Below are 18,649 nucleotides of genomic sequence, written 5' to 3' on the forward strand. Positions count from 1 at the left end.
GCCCTGGTGGGCGCCCGAGGCAGCAGTAAGGGGCCACATAAGGCTGCCTCTTATCTTTCGTGCTGCCTTGCTGCATAATAACCCAAACTTAAGAGAAGAACTCCTCTAGTGCAGCCCCCCCGAGCACCGGCTGCTGCCCTGCTGTGAGCTCTACACGCAGCGACAGGAGGAGGAGGAGGAGCAGCAGCCGCAGCAGTTCAGCTGGCGTCTGATTGCCATAATGAGCAGCAACAGCACATTCCGCCTTCACCTCAGACGGCAATGAGCGCTGCAGGTGCTCGTGGGGGTTCTTCCCCCTCGCAGCCGGCGGGCACCGCACCAGCAGCAGCTGCAGCAGCTGCAGCAACCGCAGCAGATGCTACAAGTATTGACGGAGGTAAGTTTTGCTCGGGTTAGGTTTTTGCTGCTCCCTTCAAGTTACTTCTCGCTTTGGTCCTCTTAATGCTGCTTCTGCTGCTGCCGCACTACTCCTGTCGCTGCTGTTGCTACTGCTGGCGTGCCTTAGCAACATGGATGATGCAGTAACAGCTGTGTCAGCTGCTGCTTCTGCATTATTTAGTGTGTCCGTGGTTTTGCGCTGCAGCTACAACAGCAGCAGGCCGGCTGTATATGAGGGCCCTAAGTGGCAGCAAACAGCGCAAGTCCGTTAGACGCGACGCGCTGCTGCATCAGTGCTGGGTTAACCCTTTCTTGCCGTTGGATAAGGAACAACAACGGCAGCGGGATCGAGAAGAGGAGGAGCAGCAAGATGCTGCTGCTGAAGAGTGTAGGCTGCTTCTGCTGCAGCAGCGCGTTGCGGAGACGCAGGCTGATATCCCTGAAGGAAGAGAGGCGTTGTTACAGCCAACAGATGCGGCAGCATTAGAAGGAGCAAATACAGCAGCAGAAGATGCTGCTGGAGCCTCTGAGTTTGCTGCTGATGGAGGCCCAGAGGAAACAAAAGAGGAGGCTGCTGTGGTTAAGCGAGTAGAACCGGTGCTGCCGGAGGAGGCAGCAACTGCGGAGAATGCATCAGAGGTCCATGCTGCTTCTGCCTCAGACGCTGGCTTGAAGGAGAGCTGTGCTCGGTTAAACAACAGCATGGACAGCTGTAGCAGCAGCAACGACGGCGGCCGAGATAGCAGCTGCAGCAACAGCCGCAGCAAGAGTACCACGGAACCAGCTGGAGTTGGGAACCCTCCAACGGCCCCAGCGGATGGTAGCAAGGTTGTAAAGGAATCCCCAGCCGGAGCAGCAGCAGCAGCAGCAGCAGCAGCGGAAGCCTCTCTTCAGCAACGCGTGCCAGTTCCCCTTGTCCGCATTCTTACAACGCAACCATTTAGGGTTTTCGATGCTTCTGTTTTCTGTTCTTCAACAACAGCCCCTACCAGGGGCAGAGGTCGCAGGGGAGCAGCAGCAGCAGCCAGGCGTCTGCTGCAGCAGCAGCAGCATGAGGAGGATATGCTACATGGCCCACCTGTCCGTGGCTCCCGTGGTGCTCGTGGTCGGGGGAGGGGAGCAGCGGCGGCGGCGGCAGCAGCAGCGGCGGCTGCTGCTGCTGCTGCTGAAGCAGAAGGAGGCGGATTGGGGGGACGTGCTGCTGCTGCAGCAACTGAGCAGCAGCAGGAGGAAGCCTTCCGGCTGCTGTATGAGGAGCAGCAGCAAATGGCGGAAACGGTCGCAGAGTGGGCAACAGACTTTAACTGTCTGGATCAAGAACTGGTGTATGAGTACATGTATGCAGATCGACGTTTGCAGCAGCAACAACAGCAGCATATGTTGCCACCGCAGCTCCGTGCTACAGCAGCCGATCTGTCGGGCCATCAGCCGGAGCCGGGCTCTCTGCAGGCTGTGCAACAGCAGCAGCGGCTGCTGCAACAGCAGTCTGTGTGGCGGCGGGAGGGATTTGATTCTGTTGCTGCAGTAAAGAGAGCCACTTCTGCTGTTGCGGAGCAGCGAGCAGATGCATTGTTGTATGAGCAGCAGCAGCATCCTCATCGATTACCAAACCCATTTCAGCTCTCCATTTTGCATGAGCCTTTAACCACCGTAAGTTGCTGCTAGTCTTGCTGCCGTTAAAGGGTTGCAGTGTTGTTGTTGCCGTTTGTGTTGCTGTTGCAGATTTGGTGACCTGCTGCTGGTGTGTATGGGTGTGTGCATGTGACACTTTGCTGCTGCTGCAGGCACAGCGTCAAGCTGCGGTCTTCTTTGCCCAGGTGCCAGCTGCTGCTGTTGGCAGCAGCAGCGCAGCAGTTGTTACAGCAGCAGCTGCGTCAGCAGGGAGTGCCATCTCCGCAGCGGGAGGCAATCTGCTTCTGCTGCCGCAGCTCTGTTCGAAGGCAGGGCAGCAGCAGGAGCAGCAGCAAACGGCAGAGGGTATTGCCAATTCGGGCGAAGGCGACAGCAGCAGCAGCAGCAGCAGCGGCTGCTCTTTCCCGCCTCCGTTGCGCGACGTGAATACGCTGAGGTCACTGCAGCAGAACGTGTCGGTACAGCTGGAGCGTGTAGAGTCGTGGCTGCAGCGTGTGTCTGTGGCTTTAACCGATGGCTGTAGCAGGACTCCCCTTAATCCTCCTGTTGAGGTGCCGGGGCCCCCACAGACGCAGCCTGTGAGTCTGCTGCTTCAGCAGACTGTGGAGCTGCCGCTGCCACGCGATCCTGTTGCAGCAGCAAAGGGGACAATTTTGGCTGTCTCCATGGGCAACAGACTGCACTTGGCGGAGGCGGAAGAGCTGCTGCAGGAGGGATTGGTGTTGCAGCAGATTGTGGGGGTTTCGCAGGAGCTGCAGCAGCTACAGCAGCGCATCAGACAGAGCAAGCACTTCGCTCATCGCATCTGTGCTGCTTTGAACGGCACCAGTGGCAGCAGCAGCAGCGGCAGCCGCCGGGAGAAAGCGGAAAGTGCAGCAGCAAGCAGCAACGGCGGCAGCAAGGGACGCATCCCCATACAGTTGCTTCGGGGGCTTCTTGTTGAGGGGTTCCACGAGATACCGTTTATCGTTCCAGAGTTCATTTTCCTGCTGCAGCAGCTGCAGCAGGTTGTCACTTGGAGGGAGTTGTTGCGCGCAGCAGCAGCAGCGGGAGACCTTCAGCAATGTGAGCAGATCCTTGCCCAGGCCCAGGACGTTTGCGTCTACATACCAGGTACGCGTAAGACCTAGGGTTTGGTGAATCAGTGACACTGCAGGAGAGTTGCCTTCCGTCGCTTTCCCGACAATTGCAACAAATGTTTTGGCTGCTGCTGCTGCTGCTGCTTGTGGTGCAGGGTGGAACGACTGGAAGGGTCACGTTGCTGCTGCTGCATGGGCAGAGCGCGTTGATCGTTTGCTGCAGCGGCCGATTCGTCTTGGTTTGGCGGTGGCACTGCTGCAGGAGCCCTCAGCAGAGACGGCGGGGCCCTCATCTCGGGAGCTCCAGCGTCGCGTTGCTGCAGCAAGGGAGTGGGCGAGGGACTGTTTGCAGCAGCAGTATTTGCAGCTGCTGGCAGCAGCAGGAGCAGATGCAGCAGCAATAAAAGAGCTGCAAGCATTGGCTGAGGGCTGCCCCGTACAGGAAGAGGGTCGCAGGGATAAGCAGCAGCCTGTCCTCCCCACCCCGGGGGATGTCGAGGCCCTTATTGCCAGACACACAGCCCTCAAACTAATTGTTCCTGCCGTTAAGTACTTGGAGGTATGCACCTTGACCGACTGGCAGCTCAAGGGCCTGCTAGTGCTGGTGCTGCCCAGCTAACCAACAGCTGCGCCATTGCGTCGTTTCAGCTAGATAGGCCCTGGGAGTTCATCAGGAGGGCTGCCTGGTGGCAGGGGGAGTGTACGGGATTTGTTGTTGCTGCTGCTGTTGCTGCAGGTTGTGTATGGCCGGTGGCGGAAGTGGGAGAAGAGGTTTGTGAAGACGGAGGGTGGCAGTTTGTCTCTGGCTGAAGCACGCCAGGTGCTGCAGGACGGCCAGGCGCTACAGCAGCAGCTGGACATCGGGGCTTGGCTGCGGCCCCTTTCGGTGTATGTGGAGCAGTGTGCTACTTTTACCGACAGAGCCCGCACATTGCTGGACCGCGCAGCAGCCGCTGCTGTTGCTGCTGCAGCAGTGCGGGTTGGATGGGCTGTTGGGTCTTTAGATGGCTTCCGCCGCAAGGGCACGCTGATGCCCGAGGACCTAACGCATGTGCTGGAGTTGCAGGCTCACCGCAAGCAAGCTGAACCGACGTCTTCATCAGGTTCTTCAACAGCAGCCAACAAAGACGCAGCACCAGAACGTCGAAGGGCTCCTTACGAGCAGCTTGTAGAGCTCATTGCCATTCATGGTCAGCTGCAGCGATTGTTGAGGGGTTGGGCTCCCGTGACGCCGTTCTTGCTGCACCTGCTGCTGTTGCTGATGCTGTTGCTTCTTGGGGTTTGCTTCTGGCGTAGGATGTGTGTTCGTTGCGGCAGTATGTGGGGATCTTCTCTGTCGTTGCTGTTGTTGCAGAGGGCCTGGTGATAAAGAACTGGGGCCTTCATGGTGACCTCGTAGATTTGAGAGACAAGGCTCAGCGATGGCTGAAGAGGGCCCAGGACCTTCTTGCTATCCCACAGCAGTCCACGCAGCAGCAGCAGCAGCAGCAGCAGCAGGCCGGTGACAAGGATGCCCTTCGCGGCGATCAGGCAGAGACGGCAGACAATGCAGCAGCGGGAGCAGCAGGAGGCGCAACCACGACGGTGGAGCCTCTGCAGAAAGCACTGCGGTCGTTGCTTCCTTGTAGCGCGAACACGGTGCGTCTTGCAGCGCTGCTGCTGCTGGAGAGTGACTCTGTCTGTTGCTGCGCCGACCTCGAGACGCGATTGGAGCAGCTGCTGCTGTATGCGCTTTGGCGTGGGAGAGTCGCGAGGTTACGGCCGCCTGCCCAAGACACTGTCGTGGAGGAGCTGCTTGCTGCCCCAGATCTTCAACACTGTAAGCCCTGGGATTTGCCCCTGCTGCTGTTGCTGCTGCGACTTGAGCTGTTACCTGTGCTCCTGTTGCCCCTTATGCTGCGCTGCCAGTGCTGCGTAATCCCTCGGGCTTTTGCTGTGGCTGTATGCGTATATTCTCTGTTCCCGCTGGTGTTACTGTGTGCTGCAGTCTCGGAATGGATAGACGCACAGACGCCTGTCTCCGTGCTGATGGCGCGCGAAGCTGCTGCAGTCAGTAAACCTCCGCGCTCGAGGACCCGTGACCAGAGGGCTCAGGCGGCGGTGCAGGTGGAGGCTGCTGCTGTTGCTGCCAACGAGAAGCAGGTTGCTGTACCTGAAGGCACATCAGCAGCAGATGAAACTGCCAAACCCATGGATCTTGACGAAGCACGGGCTGGCGACAGCCAGCAGCCGCAGGTGCAGCAGGTTCCGGATGCCAGCAAGCAGCAGCAGCAGTGGGGGCAGCTGACTGCTCTCCCCGAACTTGAGTTCTTGAAGGCACTTAGTGGCATTGCAGCGGATTGGCAGCAAAAGGCCCAGAAGTATGGCATATATATCCTTGTCACCCATACCAGGCCCATGCTGCTGCAGCAGCTGCTCATTTCAGTAGACGATATTGCACCCCTCAGTAGCTTTCCTTGCATAGTGTACTGCTGTGGGGTTTACGTAGAGCTGATTTTGCTGATGCGATTGTTGCTGCTGCAGATTGCGTGAGGCAGTGCCTCGTCCGCGTGCATCAGAGTGGCAGCACCTGCTGCTCGAGGCAGAAGACCTGCCTGTACGCTTAACATCAGTTCGCCAAGACATAGCGCAGGCACTGCAGCAGCAGGAGGAGGTGGAAGGCGAACTAGCTGCTGCGCTTGCCTCCCCAGAAACGGCTGCATCGTTGACTCAGCTGCGCGAGCTGCAGGCGAGAGCGAGCAGTTGCAGCGTGTACATAAGCTGCTTGGGAGATACCGAGAAGCGGCTACTACAGTTGCAGCAGGTAGAAGCAGCAGCTGCCCTTCATCTGCAGGGTGAGGACAAGCCTCGCGTGGAGTTGCAGCAGTTTGTGGAGCAGCAGGAGCAGCTGCTGAAGCTGCCTGCAGAGACACCGGATTTGCCCTGGTTCACGCGTCTTAAGGACGCCTGCAGAGACGTATCCATGTGGATAGAGGAGACGGCGCAGCTTCATGAGCGGGGTGTATCTCTGCGCCATTGGCAGCAGCACGTGGAGCGCGGGCAGAAGCTTCAGATCAAGCCAGAGGGACTGCAGGAGCTGCAGGAGCAGCTACAGCAAAGTGCAGACTGGTGTGTGGTGTATCAGCACATGCTTGAACTCCGTGCGGCGGTGAGGTGCCACAGTGCCAGTGCCGCCGCAGGAGTCATTGCAGAGATGCTGCAAGACAGTTCGGGTCCCCTGACGATCCTGCCTCCGGGAGCGGCTGCTGCAGCAGCTGCAGCGGCAGCTACGCCGGGCTTGCAGCAAGACCAGCAAGGACCGCGCGTGAGGGGTTATGTCTCCCTGTTGGATGCAGAGAGGCTGACTCGTAAACCCTTCGGCTTAGGCAAGTCCCTGCTGCCATTCGCAGAGCTGCAGCAGCATGTGAAGGCGGCGCAGCAGCTGAGGAATCGCTGTGCTGCTGCCCTGCAACAGTCTTACAGAGAGCGTGCAGCGTGCCTCTTCGGGATTGCTGCTGGTGTCAATCCACAGCCCGACTTCGCTTCCCCGATTTCGGAGTCCCAGGTGTTGTTCCTATTCCGTCAGCAGCAGCAGAAGGCTGCAACAGAACTTGCAGGAGATATGAGCCCAACAGCTGACGCAGCTGGCAATCAGCAGCAGCAGCATCGGCTGAGAGAGGTGCAAAAGGAACAAGAGCAGCAGATCCTCGCGCTGCAGCTGCTGTCGCCTGACGCAGCAAATGCACTATTGTGGAGGACGACTAGGCGACTGAGGCGGCTTGCTGCTGCATGCGCTGCTAGCCGAATCCATATTAAAGAGAGGCGGCTGCTCAAGGTGGAGGTACGCCTCTATCGTATGCATGCACGTAGACACACGAGACTCCCTGTCCCAGTGCCAATTTAGGGAGATTGCATCGTGTTCGTGAAACTCCGTTTGTTGTTGGCTGCATCAGGTTCTGCTTCGGCTGTACAACCACCGCATGCTATCTCTCCTCCGGTGCCCACGCCACACCTTGACCGAAGCCGAGCAGCTGCTGCAGCAGGTCCGTTGCCTGCTTAGGCTGGGGCTCCCCTACATTGCCCGCAACCCCCCCTGCATGCATGACCACAGTCAGATTACCTATGTATGCGTGCATTCCCGCATATTTGTATTTGGTGCTGTATGGGATAGCTGGGGCAGTATACGTTGGCCTACGCCGTGCTGTTGCATGCTCTGCTGCTTAGTGTTGGTTCGCATTGGGGTGCTTGTTGCATGCAGATTGAGACGCGGAGACTGCAGGTGCGGGAATCTGGAGGCGGTGTGAAGGCTCCTACATCTTCAGCTGATGGCCCAGCTGTTGACGACGCTGCAGCCGCAGAAGGTGAGGAGGAGGACGAGACTGCTGAGCAGCAGCAGCAACAACAACTGCAACAGCAGCACCAGCAGCAGCAGCAGCAACAACAACAACAACAGCAGCAGCAACAACAACAACAACAACTACAACAACAACAACAACAACATCATCAACAACAACAACAACAACAACAACAGCAGCAACAACAGCAACAACATCAACAGCAACAGCAGGCAACCTCCGCAGCTGCAGTAGCACAGCAGCAGCTATTGGAGCTGCAGCTACAGCTCCAGCAGCAGCTGCTGCCACCCCAGACACACCCCCAAGAGGAGCCCCCACCAATGCGTATATCTCCTGTGAGGACTCGTAGGAGACAGCAGCTGGGTCTGGATGATGAAGAACAGCAGCACCAGCAGCAGCAGCAACAGCAACAACAGCAGCAGCAACAGCAACAGCAGCAGCAGCAGCAACAACAGAAGCCTGTCGTCCCCACTCGCCGTAGCGCTCGTGCGCCGCGCCGTCCAAGGATGCACGGGGATGTGCTGATTCCACTGACAACGCGCCGATCTGCCAAGACTGAAGAAGCAGCAGAAGCAGCAGCAGCAGGCGTTGCTGCTTCTGTGTCGCCTTCGGGAGAGCAGCCTCACGACGGCGTGCAGGAAGAGCAGCAGCAGTTCGTGCAGCTACAGGAGCAGCTTGCTGCCGACGCGGAGAACGGGAGTGTTCCTACAGAGTCAGCAGCAGCAGCAGTACCATCAGCAGCGGGTGCCGACGTCGCAGCAGCAGCAGACGAAGCAGCTGCAGCCGGAGCTGCGCCAGAAGGAGAGGCCGTCGGAGATCCTCTTGCAGGGGCCGGGGCGGCTGAGGAGCTTAGTGAAGACGAAGAGGAGACCCTCATGCTGCAAGAGCTTCATCCGTTGGACGGATCCGCGGGCGCTTCATTTCTGTTGCAGCAGCAGCAGCAATTGCTGCCGCCAAAACAGGAAGTTGAGGGCGGTGAAGACAAGGCCCCTTCACCGGAAAGTGTTCGTTTGTTGGCACTGGTGCAAGAGCTGCAACGCTGCGACGGCTGCAGCGCTGCGTCACCAATTGTATCGTTGCCTGTGGAGCTGGTTGACGGTCCTTCTTACGTGCGGCTAAGGGCTCTAGTAAAAGACACCCAAGACTGGCTGCAGCAATACAGATGCTTGCGGCTGCCGGTGGTCAGGGAGGCGCAGCAGCCGCTTCTAGACGAGCTCCGTCTTATGCAGCGACCCCCGCAAGAGGCCCTCTTGGCGGAGCAAGCGGGTTGCTGCTTCTGCGACAAGCGCGCTGTATTCACAGCTGGCCCTGATGAGGGCGACGAGAGGGAAGAGCAGCAACAGCTGGAACAGCTGCGCATGCAACAACAACTGCAGCTCTCCACCTCTCCAGGTAGCAGCGGTCTAGCGGACGAAATCGCGGAGAAGCAAGAGGACGGAGGACAGTTCACAGCAGCAGATGCGAGTGCAGAAGCTGCTGTTACGGCTGAAAAGGAGCAGCTAGCAGCAGCAGCAGCTGCTGCCAAGGAGCGGAAGGCATGGCTGGCAGATCGCGAAGCCGCGCTGCAGCAGCAACATCCCCCGTTCGGGCCCTCCTTTATCCTCAAGTGTGTGTTGCTGGTGCTGCCGCTCATGACGGAGGAGTTGCAGCGGCTGCTGCTGTACGCTGTCACAAAGGGGTTGACCCTTGAAACGCTCATGGGCCTGCAAGTGCACCTCAAGCTGCTGCTGGATGTTGCTGCTGCTGCGGAGGCAGACCGCACGCAGCAGGAGCAGCAGCAGCAAACGTCACCGCTTGAGGAAGAAATGCAGCACCAGGAGCCGCCGCAGCACCAGTTCCTGGGCTCAACGGAGAATCAGGCTCCAGAGAAAGAGGGAACAGCGGCAACGGAAGCAGCAGCAGCTGCAGCAGCAACTACAGCAGCCGCAACAGTAGGGGCTGAGACGGAGTTTCGTCGCGTGTTTCCTAATGGCAAGCCTCCTGGTTATGCGTTTCACCTCCTGACGGCATATGCTCTGCACTACAAGTGGGTTGCTGCTGCCGTTGTAGCTGGTGACGCTGCTGCTGGCGGCGCTGCTCCTGATTGTGGTTGTGGGGCTGCTCGTCTTTCAGACATTCATGCTGCGTGCACTCACCCCTACAGTGTTCCGTTGACTAGAAGGCCGCAGTTGCGCTGGCACAGCGGCCTTCTCGTGTTGCTGCGGGTCAATTGTAGATGTTTGGGACAAGGGGTGTGCGATGGGGCAGGTTGCACGAGGGGCTGCGGCCCAGCTGCAGCGGCCCCCGTTGTTTGCAGCAGCAGCGCCTGCAGCACTTGCAGGTGTCGTTGTTTGCTGTTGCTGTTGCGTGTGTTCAGGCAGCTAACTGGTGGAAAGATTAGCTGGCCAGTCTCGGACGTGCGTTCCCTGCACCCTTCTCTGCTGCGTCTAATTGAGTCGAAGGCGAAGCGGAGGGGAGACCATTCAGTGAGCACTGCTGCTGCTTTGATGACAGCACTTGTGCTGCAGCATACAGGCCCAACACAGCCACGTAAACACAGGGGCAGCATTTCTGTAGCCGGTGGATACTCACAGTGGTGCTTATGCTTAGCCTCCCTCGCATACTTGGTGCCTTTGTTGTTCCACATGCATATATGCGGCTGTCTTTCCCAGCTCTTTGTTTGCGGCTGTTGTTGTTGCGTTGCCGATGTTCTCCTCAGTCTACTCACGGTCTGTGGTTGACTAAGGGGGTCAACGCTCTCCCAGGAAAGTCCCGAGGGCCTAGTGGCACGAAGAAGCAGAATGCAGGTGTAGGCGAGGCCGCAGTTGTGCAGCAGCAACAGCAGCAGCAGCAGCAGTACACCCCTGATACCACAGACGCGGCAGCTGTTGTTTCTCAGCAGCAGCAGCAGCAGCAGCAGCTGTCTCAGAAGCGTGCTGCTGCTCGCCAACAGTCCCCAGGGATCCCAGCAGCGGGTCACGGGAAGAGAGTCAAATTGGCGGAGGCTTCAACGGAGCTCGCTAACGAGCAGCAGCAGCAGCAGCAGCAGCAGCACCACCACATGCAGGATGAAGTTTCTGTGGCTGACTGCAGCGTGCCGTCGGTTATACGGGATGAGCTGCAGCATGCAGTGCCCTTGCAACAGCAGAATGTGGCTTCTGGAGCGTCGACAGCAGGAGGACCAGCAGCAGCGGCTGCTGCTGCAGCAATGGGAGGCGCTTTCCCGCAGCTAGGCAGGCGAGCGAAGCAGAGCCACAACTACCCTTGCCGCAATACGACTCCACGGATAGGCGACGGGCGTAGGGTCCGGTGTTTTTCTTCAAAGGAGATGCTGCGGGCCTCAGGGATACCGTTGCCCACTTTCAGGGAGGGCCTGCTGCTGCTGCTGCGTATCTGTGGCTCCGGCGGCTTTCTGACGGGTGAGACGATCTTGCTGCAGGCTCTGCTGGTGGCCCAGCTTCTGCTGAGTTGGTGGCTGCGCCAGCAGTACCCATTCCTCCAGCAAGAAGAAGATCTGATGCGGAGGCAACGCATGGCAGCAGAGCAGGAAAAGACGGCGGCAGAACAGGCAGCTGCTGCAGGAGACACAGAGAAACAGCAACAGCTGCTGCGATCAGCGCAGGAGCAACTCGCCCCCACGGCCCAAGGGACTCTGTCGCTCCCCTTACGCCGCCGCATGCAAATCTGTTGCAGCAGCAAAGCTCCTCCTTACCAGAACCCATATCGATGTATTGCTCCCACGGGCTTGTGCTCGAGGGAGGGCGTGATGAAGGTGTTGGAGAAGCAGAAGGAATTGCAGCAGCAGCAACAGCAGCAGCAGGATAACCAGCGAGACATGAAGACCCGTCTTCTCGAGTGGCTACGAACACCCGTTGAGAGTGGGTGTAACCAACAGGACCATCAGCAGCAGCAGCAGCAGCTAGGTGCTGCTGGTACGGATGGGTTCTTTGAGACGGAAAGCGAGGTTGAGGAGGCACTGCAGGAATTGTTTGACCCCCAGCTCGCCAGGCAGTTGCTCATACAGCAGGAGCTTAGGCCGTCTGGTTCAGGTGACTGTCATAAGGCGCACCTCCAGGACAAGCCGCAACAGCATCAGGAGCAACACCAGCTACAGCAAGACCTGCAGCAGGACGTGCAACAACAACGACGTCAGCAGCAGCAGCAGGATGCGGTTACAGAGCCTGTGTCCCCCTTAGGGGACGCAACTCCTCCGGCTGGAGCGGAAGTAGCAGCAGTTGCTGCTCTAGAGGTAGATGGCCCGAGCGAACCAGCTAACAGTCAGCAGCAACAACAGCTACAACAACGAATGCGCAGGCCGCCTGTGGGGCTCGCTGGTGCGGGGACGGACTTCTGGCAAGGGACGCCGTGGGACGTGGGATTAGAGGACTGGGAGGTGCCTGCACGTGCTTTTGGTCTTGCACAGCAGCAGCACCAGCAGCAGCAGCAGCAGCAGCAGGATGGCTGTATGCTGGAGGGCATGTTGGTAGATGGATCCTTAAATACCCCTGCAGCGCCCGATGATGAAGAAGAGGTACAGCGGCTGCTGCAGCTGTTGCAGAATATGGCAGGTCCTGTGTTGCGGGATGACGCAGCAGGCAGCAGCATGCGGTGCGTGCAGCATATTTCCCGAATGTCTCTGGATAGCGCTAACAACAGCAACAACGGCAGCGAGGCCGGAGGGCCCACCGTCTCTGCAGCAACAGTGTGGCTATATCGGCGATCTCTCTTGGACTTTGACTTCTACGAAAACGAGGATGTGATACAACAGCAGAGAGAGCAGCAGCAGCAGCAGCAGGAGCCGTTGCTACCAGAGTCGCGGGGCCGGAAGCTGTCTCCTGACAGGAGACAGTTGCTCGAGGAGGCCCTGAGGGCGCCACTACCTCAGGCGTCCCTTCTCTCTCTCCTCCGTCTACTGGAAGTCCTTGATGGCCTCCCGCTGCAGCTACCGTTGAAAGGACGCGTTGCTGCGCTACTGTTGCATGCAGTTGATTGGGCAGTGCGAGCGAGGGAAGCCATCTGCTTCCTTCCAAGGGTAAGTGCTGCTGTCGCTGGTGGTGCATCGCTTGCTGCTGCAGCGTCGCCTCAATTGCTGTCTCACTTTCCTTCTGCTGTTCTACTGTTGCCGCTGCTGTAGGATGGATATCACCGACCTTGGACTCGCCTCGACGCATCGACGGATCCGTCTGTACCGGTGTCCCGCCAGCTGCTGCGCTACCACTTGCTGCTGACAGATGACGCCACAGGCTACGGCGAGCAGCAGCAATCGCAGCCACAGCAGCTGCTGCTCCCTGGTTCCGCGCCTTGCGAAGAGGCGAGGAAGTCGGAGCCAAAACCGTTCCCTTCTGATACGGAACAGCAGCAGCAGCAACCACATCAACAGCAGCCGCAACAGCAGCAGCAACAGCAACAGCAGCAGGGAACTGAATGCTGTGACGAGTGGTTTATTGCGGCGGATCCGGCTCTGTGTTTGACTCCCATTCAGCGTGCCTTCGTCCAGCTGCAGGAGGCTGCACTGCTACTGCACGCAGAGCCAGCGGAGGTTTGTCTCCTTTGCAGCAAGCCGCTGCAGCAACAGGACTCGCCGCAGCACCCTTGTCTGGTGTACAGGCAGCACTATAACCGGCGGCAGCAGCTGCGAGCCGTTTTAGGGTGCAAAGTCGATGACCCTGCTGCTGTAGCAGAGGCAGCAGCAGCAGCAGAAGATGCATACATGCAGCAGCAGCAGCTGCTACCCCTTGACGAGGACGGCATGGGAGGGTGGATCAGCTGCAGCTATTGCAGCAGGCGATTCCATTTGAATTGCGTGTCGCAGCTTGCAAGCAAACAGCAGCAGTCGGACGGTGAGAACGCAGCAGCTGCTGTGGCTCCTGCCTCAACTCCAGCGGTTAACGGCACAGGGAGTGTGCTTCTACTGCCTCCTCCGCCAGACTGTGGGGGCCCGTGGATCTGCGTGGGGTGTACAGCAAGGGGTGCTGGAGCAGCGGCAACGTTACAAGACTTCGTGAGACTCAGCGGGACGCGAGTGGCTCAGCTGTTCTCGTTGACAGCGGCCAAGGTGTCTCTGCCTGCGGCTTCCAGGGTAGGTTCTGTTGCTGCGGGTGCTACTGCTTCGGTCGCCCTTTTCGTCCTCCAGGGTTTCCCCGGTGGTTGCTGTATCATCAGCCGTAGTTTGCTAGCATGTGCCTATTCGAATTCTGCTGCTGCTTTATTTGTTGCGTCTGCTTCAGGTGCTGCGGTTGCTGCGAGAGGCGGAAACTTTGCCGGTGCAGCATGTGCTGCTCCAGGAGCGAGAGGCGTTGCAGCAACGCATATGTTTGCTACGCCTTTGGGTTCGGGACGCTTTGAAGATGTTGCTTGAATTGCCAGCTTCAAACTGCATTTTCCGGGTGTCGGCTGAGGTGCAGCAGGAGCGGCTGCAGCACAGGCTCCACCTTGAAGACGAGGCTGTTACTGCGTCATTAGATGTCGCCACTGCGCCTGACGCTGTTGCTGCAGTAGATACACCGGCAGCAACAAATGCAGCGGTTGCTCAACATGAAGAACCTTCATCGCTTAACATTGCTGCAGACGCAGCGGGGCACCAGCCGCAGGGGGAGGCGGAGCCAAACGAGATGGATGAGGGGTGCAGTGCGGTGCAACAGCTGCAGCGGACGGAGACAGATGCTCCGCAGGATGAGGTGCAGCAGCATCAGCAGCAGAAGCAGGTGGAGTTACTTGTAGGCGCAGGAGTAGAAAGTACGACCCGTGACACGGCGGAAGAAGAAATTACGGAGAACCGCCACTTAGAGGTTGCAACCAGTGAGCTCAAGGATGGCACAATAGCAGAAGGAGCAGGTGCACGGGGCCGAAAGGCAGCCACAGCAGCAGACCGCAACACACGAACACGTACAGGTGCACTGAGAACCGCTTCGGCGCGCGACTTGCTTTTGCTGCCGAAGAAAACAGGGATTAAGAAAGGCCCTTACAGCAGGACGCCTCGCCCAGGTCCTGGAAGGGGACGGGGCAGGGGAGCACACCAAGGAGCGGGGGCAAGGGCGTACTTGGGTGCCGCGTCGAGAGGTGCTGTTGTTCAGCAGCAGCAGGCTGCAGCATCAGCAGGTGGGGGGCCTGCAGCGGCAGCAACTGCAGCTGCTGCGGCAGAAGAGTACGACGAAGAGGTCGCTGCGCAAAGACGCAGACATGGAGAGACAGTGGAAGACCTACTGATGGGGTGCATCGTGGCTGTTGGACAGGGAGGTGCAAGAGATGCAGGAGAAGACGACATCGATGAAGAGTTAGTAGTGGCACTACCTCATGGTTTGGGGTGCCTGTACACTCGAACGCGACGGCGAAGAGATGAGGGCCTTCCCTTGGACTTGCTGGCCCTCTCTGTGCTGCTTGCCACCGGGGTTCTCTGTGGCTTGGGCTCTGTCTCCGAGCTCTCGCTTCTTGGTCGTCTACTCGTGCGGCTTCAGGAATGGGCTGCTGCACTGCGTTTCCTTACGGAGACCCTTCCGCAGCGGCGCAGCGGAGGCAGCAACGGCCCAGCAGCTCCAGGTGAGCCCTTGCCTAGCGTTTCCATTGGCGCTCTGCAATTGCTGTTGACGGAGGCGAGGCCTTGTCCCCGCATTCGGGTCCCTTGCAGCCTTGCAGCTGAGCGGCTACTGCTTAAGGGGCAGCAGCTCCAGCAGCAGATGGTTGTTGCGCTGCTCCAGGCAGAGCGGGACGCAGCGGAACAGCTGAAACAGCACGAATTGGTCCAACAGGCACAGAAGCGCCGCGAGCAGCTACTTTTGTTGCAGCCGCAGCAAGTGGGCGATGCTGTTGGGCAGGAACATGGATTCAGGGAGGAGCTACAGAAAGCTGACGCTAGTTTGGCAGAGGCGGAGGCAGCTCATGCAGCAGCCGAAGTAGCAGTCGCGAGGAGCAACCAGCAGTTGCTAGATCTGGAGCAGCAACTTCACAGCAGCGGCATAGGCGGGCTCCAGTATGAGCCGCTGTTCCACGAGCTGGTTGCTGCTTGCGCGTGGCAACGGGAGGCGGAGGCCCTCGCTGCTTGCATCGAAATGGAATCTGACACCTCACGACAGCAACAGCAGCAGCAACAAAGCGGACTAGTCAGCAACCAAAAACCTTTGCCCCCAGCTTACCGCAACACGGCACACTTGTGGCGAATGGTCCAGGTGTACGAACCGCTGCGCCAGAAGTGCAACGCCCGCATCAAAGCACAGGAGGACCTCAGGCAGCAGCAGCAGCAGACTGAAGAAGAAGGAGGGTCACGACAGCCTGCAACTGAAGAGGATGCGAAGAAGCTGGAGCTTGCCCCTCTGGCAGCGTGCAGTAAACGATTCCTTGTAGTGGGGGCCCCCATCCTGTCTTTGTTGCGATCTACTTTAGAAAACGTGCTGGACTTTGAAAAACGGGTGAGAGAACTGCAGGTTGTGGGGCCCTTGCCGCAGCTAGTGCTGACGGAAGGAGGTTCAGCATCAGCTGCGGTGGTTCTACCTGCCACTAAAGGGCCAGCTGCGCTGCTGCAGCAAGCTTCCCAGCAGCAGCAGCAGCAGCCACAGCAGCAACAGCGGTTGTCGTGGGCTGAATGGCTCTCTTTAGTCGAGGGTGCCAATAACTTGGGGCTAGCTGTGGAGGCTGCAACTCTTGTGAAGCAGCTGCATGCCCGGGCCTTGATTTTGCAGCAGAAGGTGCAAAATGCAGTTGCATCGCAGCCAATATCTAGTCTGGAGGCAGCACGTGCGATGGTGAGTGATGTTGTTGCCTGCTTGCGCAGCTTGCAGGCAGGCAGGAATACTTGCGGTTGCTGGTGCTCCTAGCTGGGATCTCTCCTGTGAACGTGGCATAAGGGGTGTTGTTGCTGTGCTGCAGCTCATGGAAGCCTCTAGCCTGCCAGTGGAGACGGGCGGCATTGCTGCAGTGTCTGCTGCCATTGCTGCTGTCGAAGCTTGGGAGCAGAAGGCAGAGGCAGCCTTGCACCAGCTGCAGCTGCAGCAGCAACTGCAGCTGCAGCAGCTGCAGCAACGTTGCGGGTTGCCACCGCAGCAGTTGCTGCAGCTGCAGAATCAGGCCCCTCGGACAGACGCCCTTTGGGCCCTCATCGAAGAGGCCTCGAAGCTGCCGATCCTCCCCGATGGAATACCGACGTATGCACGTCTAAAAAAGGTGAGCAGTGATTCAGGATTTGGGGATTTCGCCTACACTAAAAAGTGAAGGCGTACCTTCGAGGCGTTTGGTTATTAACGATCAAAGCGTAGTGAGGTGTAGCTCAGTTGTTTCCATTGGGGTTAAGGTTTCTGAGTATGTGATGCTCGTACAGGCCGCTGAGGAAGCTGATAAGAAGCTGCTCAACGACAGAAACGTGGCGCAACAGCTGTTGCTTTTACAACAACTCAAGGATGCTGCTGCTGTTCCGGCAGCTGATCCAGCGCTGCAGCAACAACAACAGCAACTGTTACTGCTGCAGAAGGGACTCCATTCTGCCGCCGCAGCAGCGGCTGCGTCATCGGGGGAACCGTCAGCGCTTCTCCAGGCCCAACAACAGCCGCAGCAACAGGCTTTCCAGCAGCCGCTGCAGCAACAGCAACAGCAGAACCAGCCTATGCTACAGGCGGGGGCCTTAGGCCTTATAATGCAGCAGCTGGCGCAGCGACATGTAGGTGGGGAAAGGGGTCTGATGTTCAACCTGCCATTGGCCCAGCAACTCCAGCACTTGCACCAGACGCAGCAGCAGTTGCAGCAGCAGCTGCTGCAGCAGCAGCAGCCGCAAAATAATCACCATCGGCAGCAACAACTTCAGTTCCAGCAATTTCAAATGCAGCAAAAGTTGCAGCAGAACCAACAACAGCTTCTGCAGCAGCTGCAGCAGCAGCCTCAGCAGCACCAACCGCTGCTACAGCAGCAGCAACAGCAACAACTGCTCTCTCAGCAGCAACAGCTGATGCAGCAACAGCGAGGCGGTAGAGGCCGTGGGGGTGGTAGCAGAGGCAGCAGCACCAGCAGCAGTAGGCAGAAGAGGAAATCCCCTTCCGCTGCAGACGCCTGGAGCACGGCGGCAGCTTCGGCTGTAGCGCCGGCTTCAGTGGGGCCACCCCTACATAATCAAGGCGTACCTCCTCATTTGCTGCTGCAGCAGCAGCAAGTGCCTCCTAGTTCGGCCGCTTCTGACAGGGAGCAGCAGATGCCGCCTGTGCAGCTGTAACTGAACTGGGCTGAAGTGCTAAACATAGCGCCACGACCGCAGCGGCCACGCAGGCAGCTGCGATGCTAGCAGCACCATCAGTAGCTGCTGGTGCACATTGCTGCAGCTGCAGAATACGCCACATGTGTTTCTTTATTTTGGTTTAGTTTGACTGGCGCCTAGCGCCCATTTCTTACTCTTGAAGTGCACTTAGTAGATAGCGCGAGCGGCAGAATTCGCTGCCGTTGCTGCTATGCCACTAGCAGCATACAGGACGTCTTGTATGAATGCTTAATTAAGCATAGAGACGGCGATAGCACCAGCAGCAGTACTACGGGTGTGGTAACGCACGGGCCGGCAGGTCCTTGTTCTACTTCCTCTGGTGAATGCCTCTTCCAATTCTAGTTATCGGGTGAGAGCGACTTTGCTGCTGATGTGCAGGCTAACAGAGGAGGGGACGACTGTGGGGTTGAGACGCCCTAGTCAGTCAGTGCAAGTCAGCGCATGCACCAGCTTCAACCTGGCTACCGGTGGGCTGGATGTAAGACAGAGGGCTGCTGACCTCCCCTACGCTAATCCAGAGTCCTGAATACAGGGGCACACGGCTCCCGAAGTGATGCAACCTCCTACTTTCTGCAGCACTTCTGCAGCAACTCTCGTCGAGACAGCATTACCACGGGCAGGCATAGCCAAGCAAGCATGCACAAACACAGCTGCAAACTCTTTAGCAACAACTTGGTTCCCAGTAGCCTGCAGACAAGTCAACAAGCATGCAAGCAACTACTTTTGGCAAGCCTTGCCCCATCCTCTATCCGCATGCAGTGTTAAAGCAGGCTTCTCTAAGGAATAAGCTTGGTAGACATGCCGCATGGCACACACACATCCCTGATGTAAACTCACTTGTTGACAAAACTGGACAGCAAGTGATATATTGCAGGCCACTAAAGTATCTTGGAGCAAAGGCAGCCGGGCACAGCGGCAGGCATGCATTGGCCTCTTCATCGCGTCCCCGTTGTCTGCGCACAGCTTCCAGTTAATGCCACAGGAGACACAAACTTCTATTTTTGGGTAATATAGGA

General features: G+C 58.3%; 1 protein-coding gene across 1 annotated transcript; it reads left to right on the forward strand.

The window, feature by feature from the left end:
- Window positions 1–261: 261 nt before the first annotated feature.
- Window positions 262–17,591, forward strand: EMWEY_00013260 (hypothetical protein, conserved; the record flags this gene model as incomplete). Its single annotated transcript, XM_013479209.1, has 16 exons — window positions 262–376; window positions 584–2,028; window positions 2,163–3,129; window positions 3,245–3,648; window positions 3,826–4,279; window positions 4,444–4,908; window positions 5,077–5,449; window positions 5,613–6,909; window positions 7,022–7,111; window positions 7,327–9,449; window positions 9,780–9,888; window positions 10,122–12,434; window positions 12,537–13,481; window positions 13,630–16,137; window positions 16,262–16,555; window positions 16,710–17,591. The coding sequence occupies 16 exons, from the start codon at window positions 262–264 to the stop codon at window positions 17,589–17,591; spliced, it is 14,784 nt and encodes a 4,927-aa protein (XP_013334663.1).
- Window positions 17,592–18,649: the final 1,058 nt, after the last annotated feature.

Source organism: Eimeria maxima, genomic scaffold, assembly GCF_000499605.1.
Source record: "Eimeria maxima Weybridge genomic scaffold, Emw_scaff98, whole genome shotgun sequence".
In the NCBI taxonomy this organism is placed as follows: domain Eukaryota; phylum Apicomplexa; class Conoidasida; order Eucoccidiorida; family Eimeriidae; genus Eimeria; species Eimeria maxima.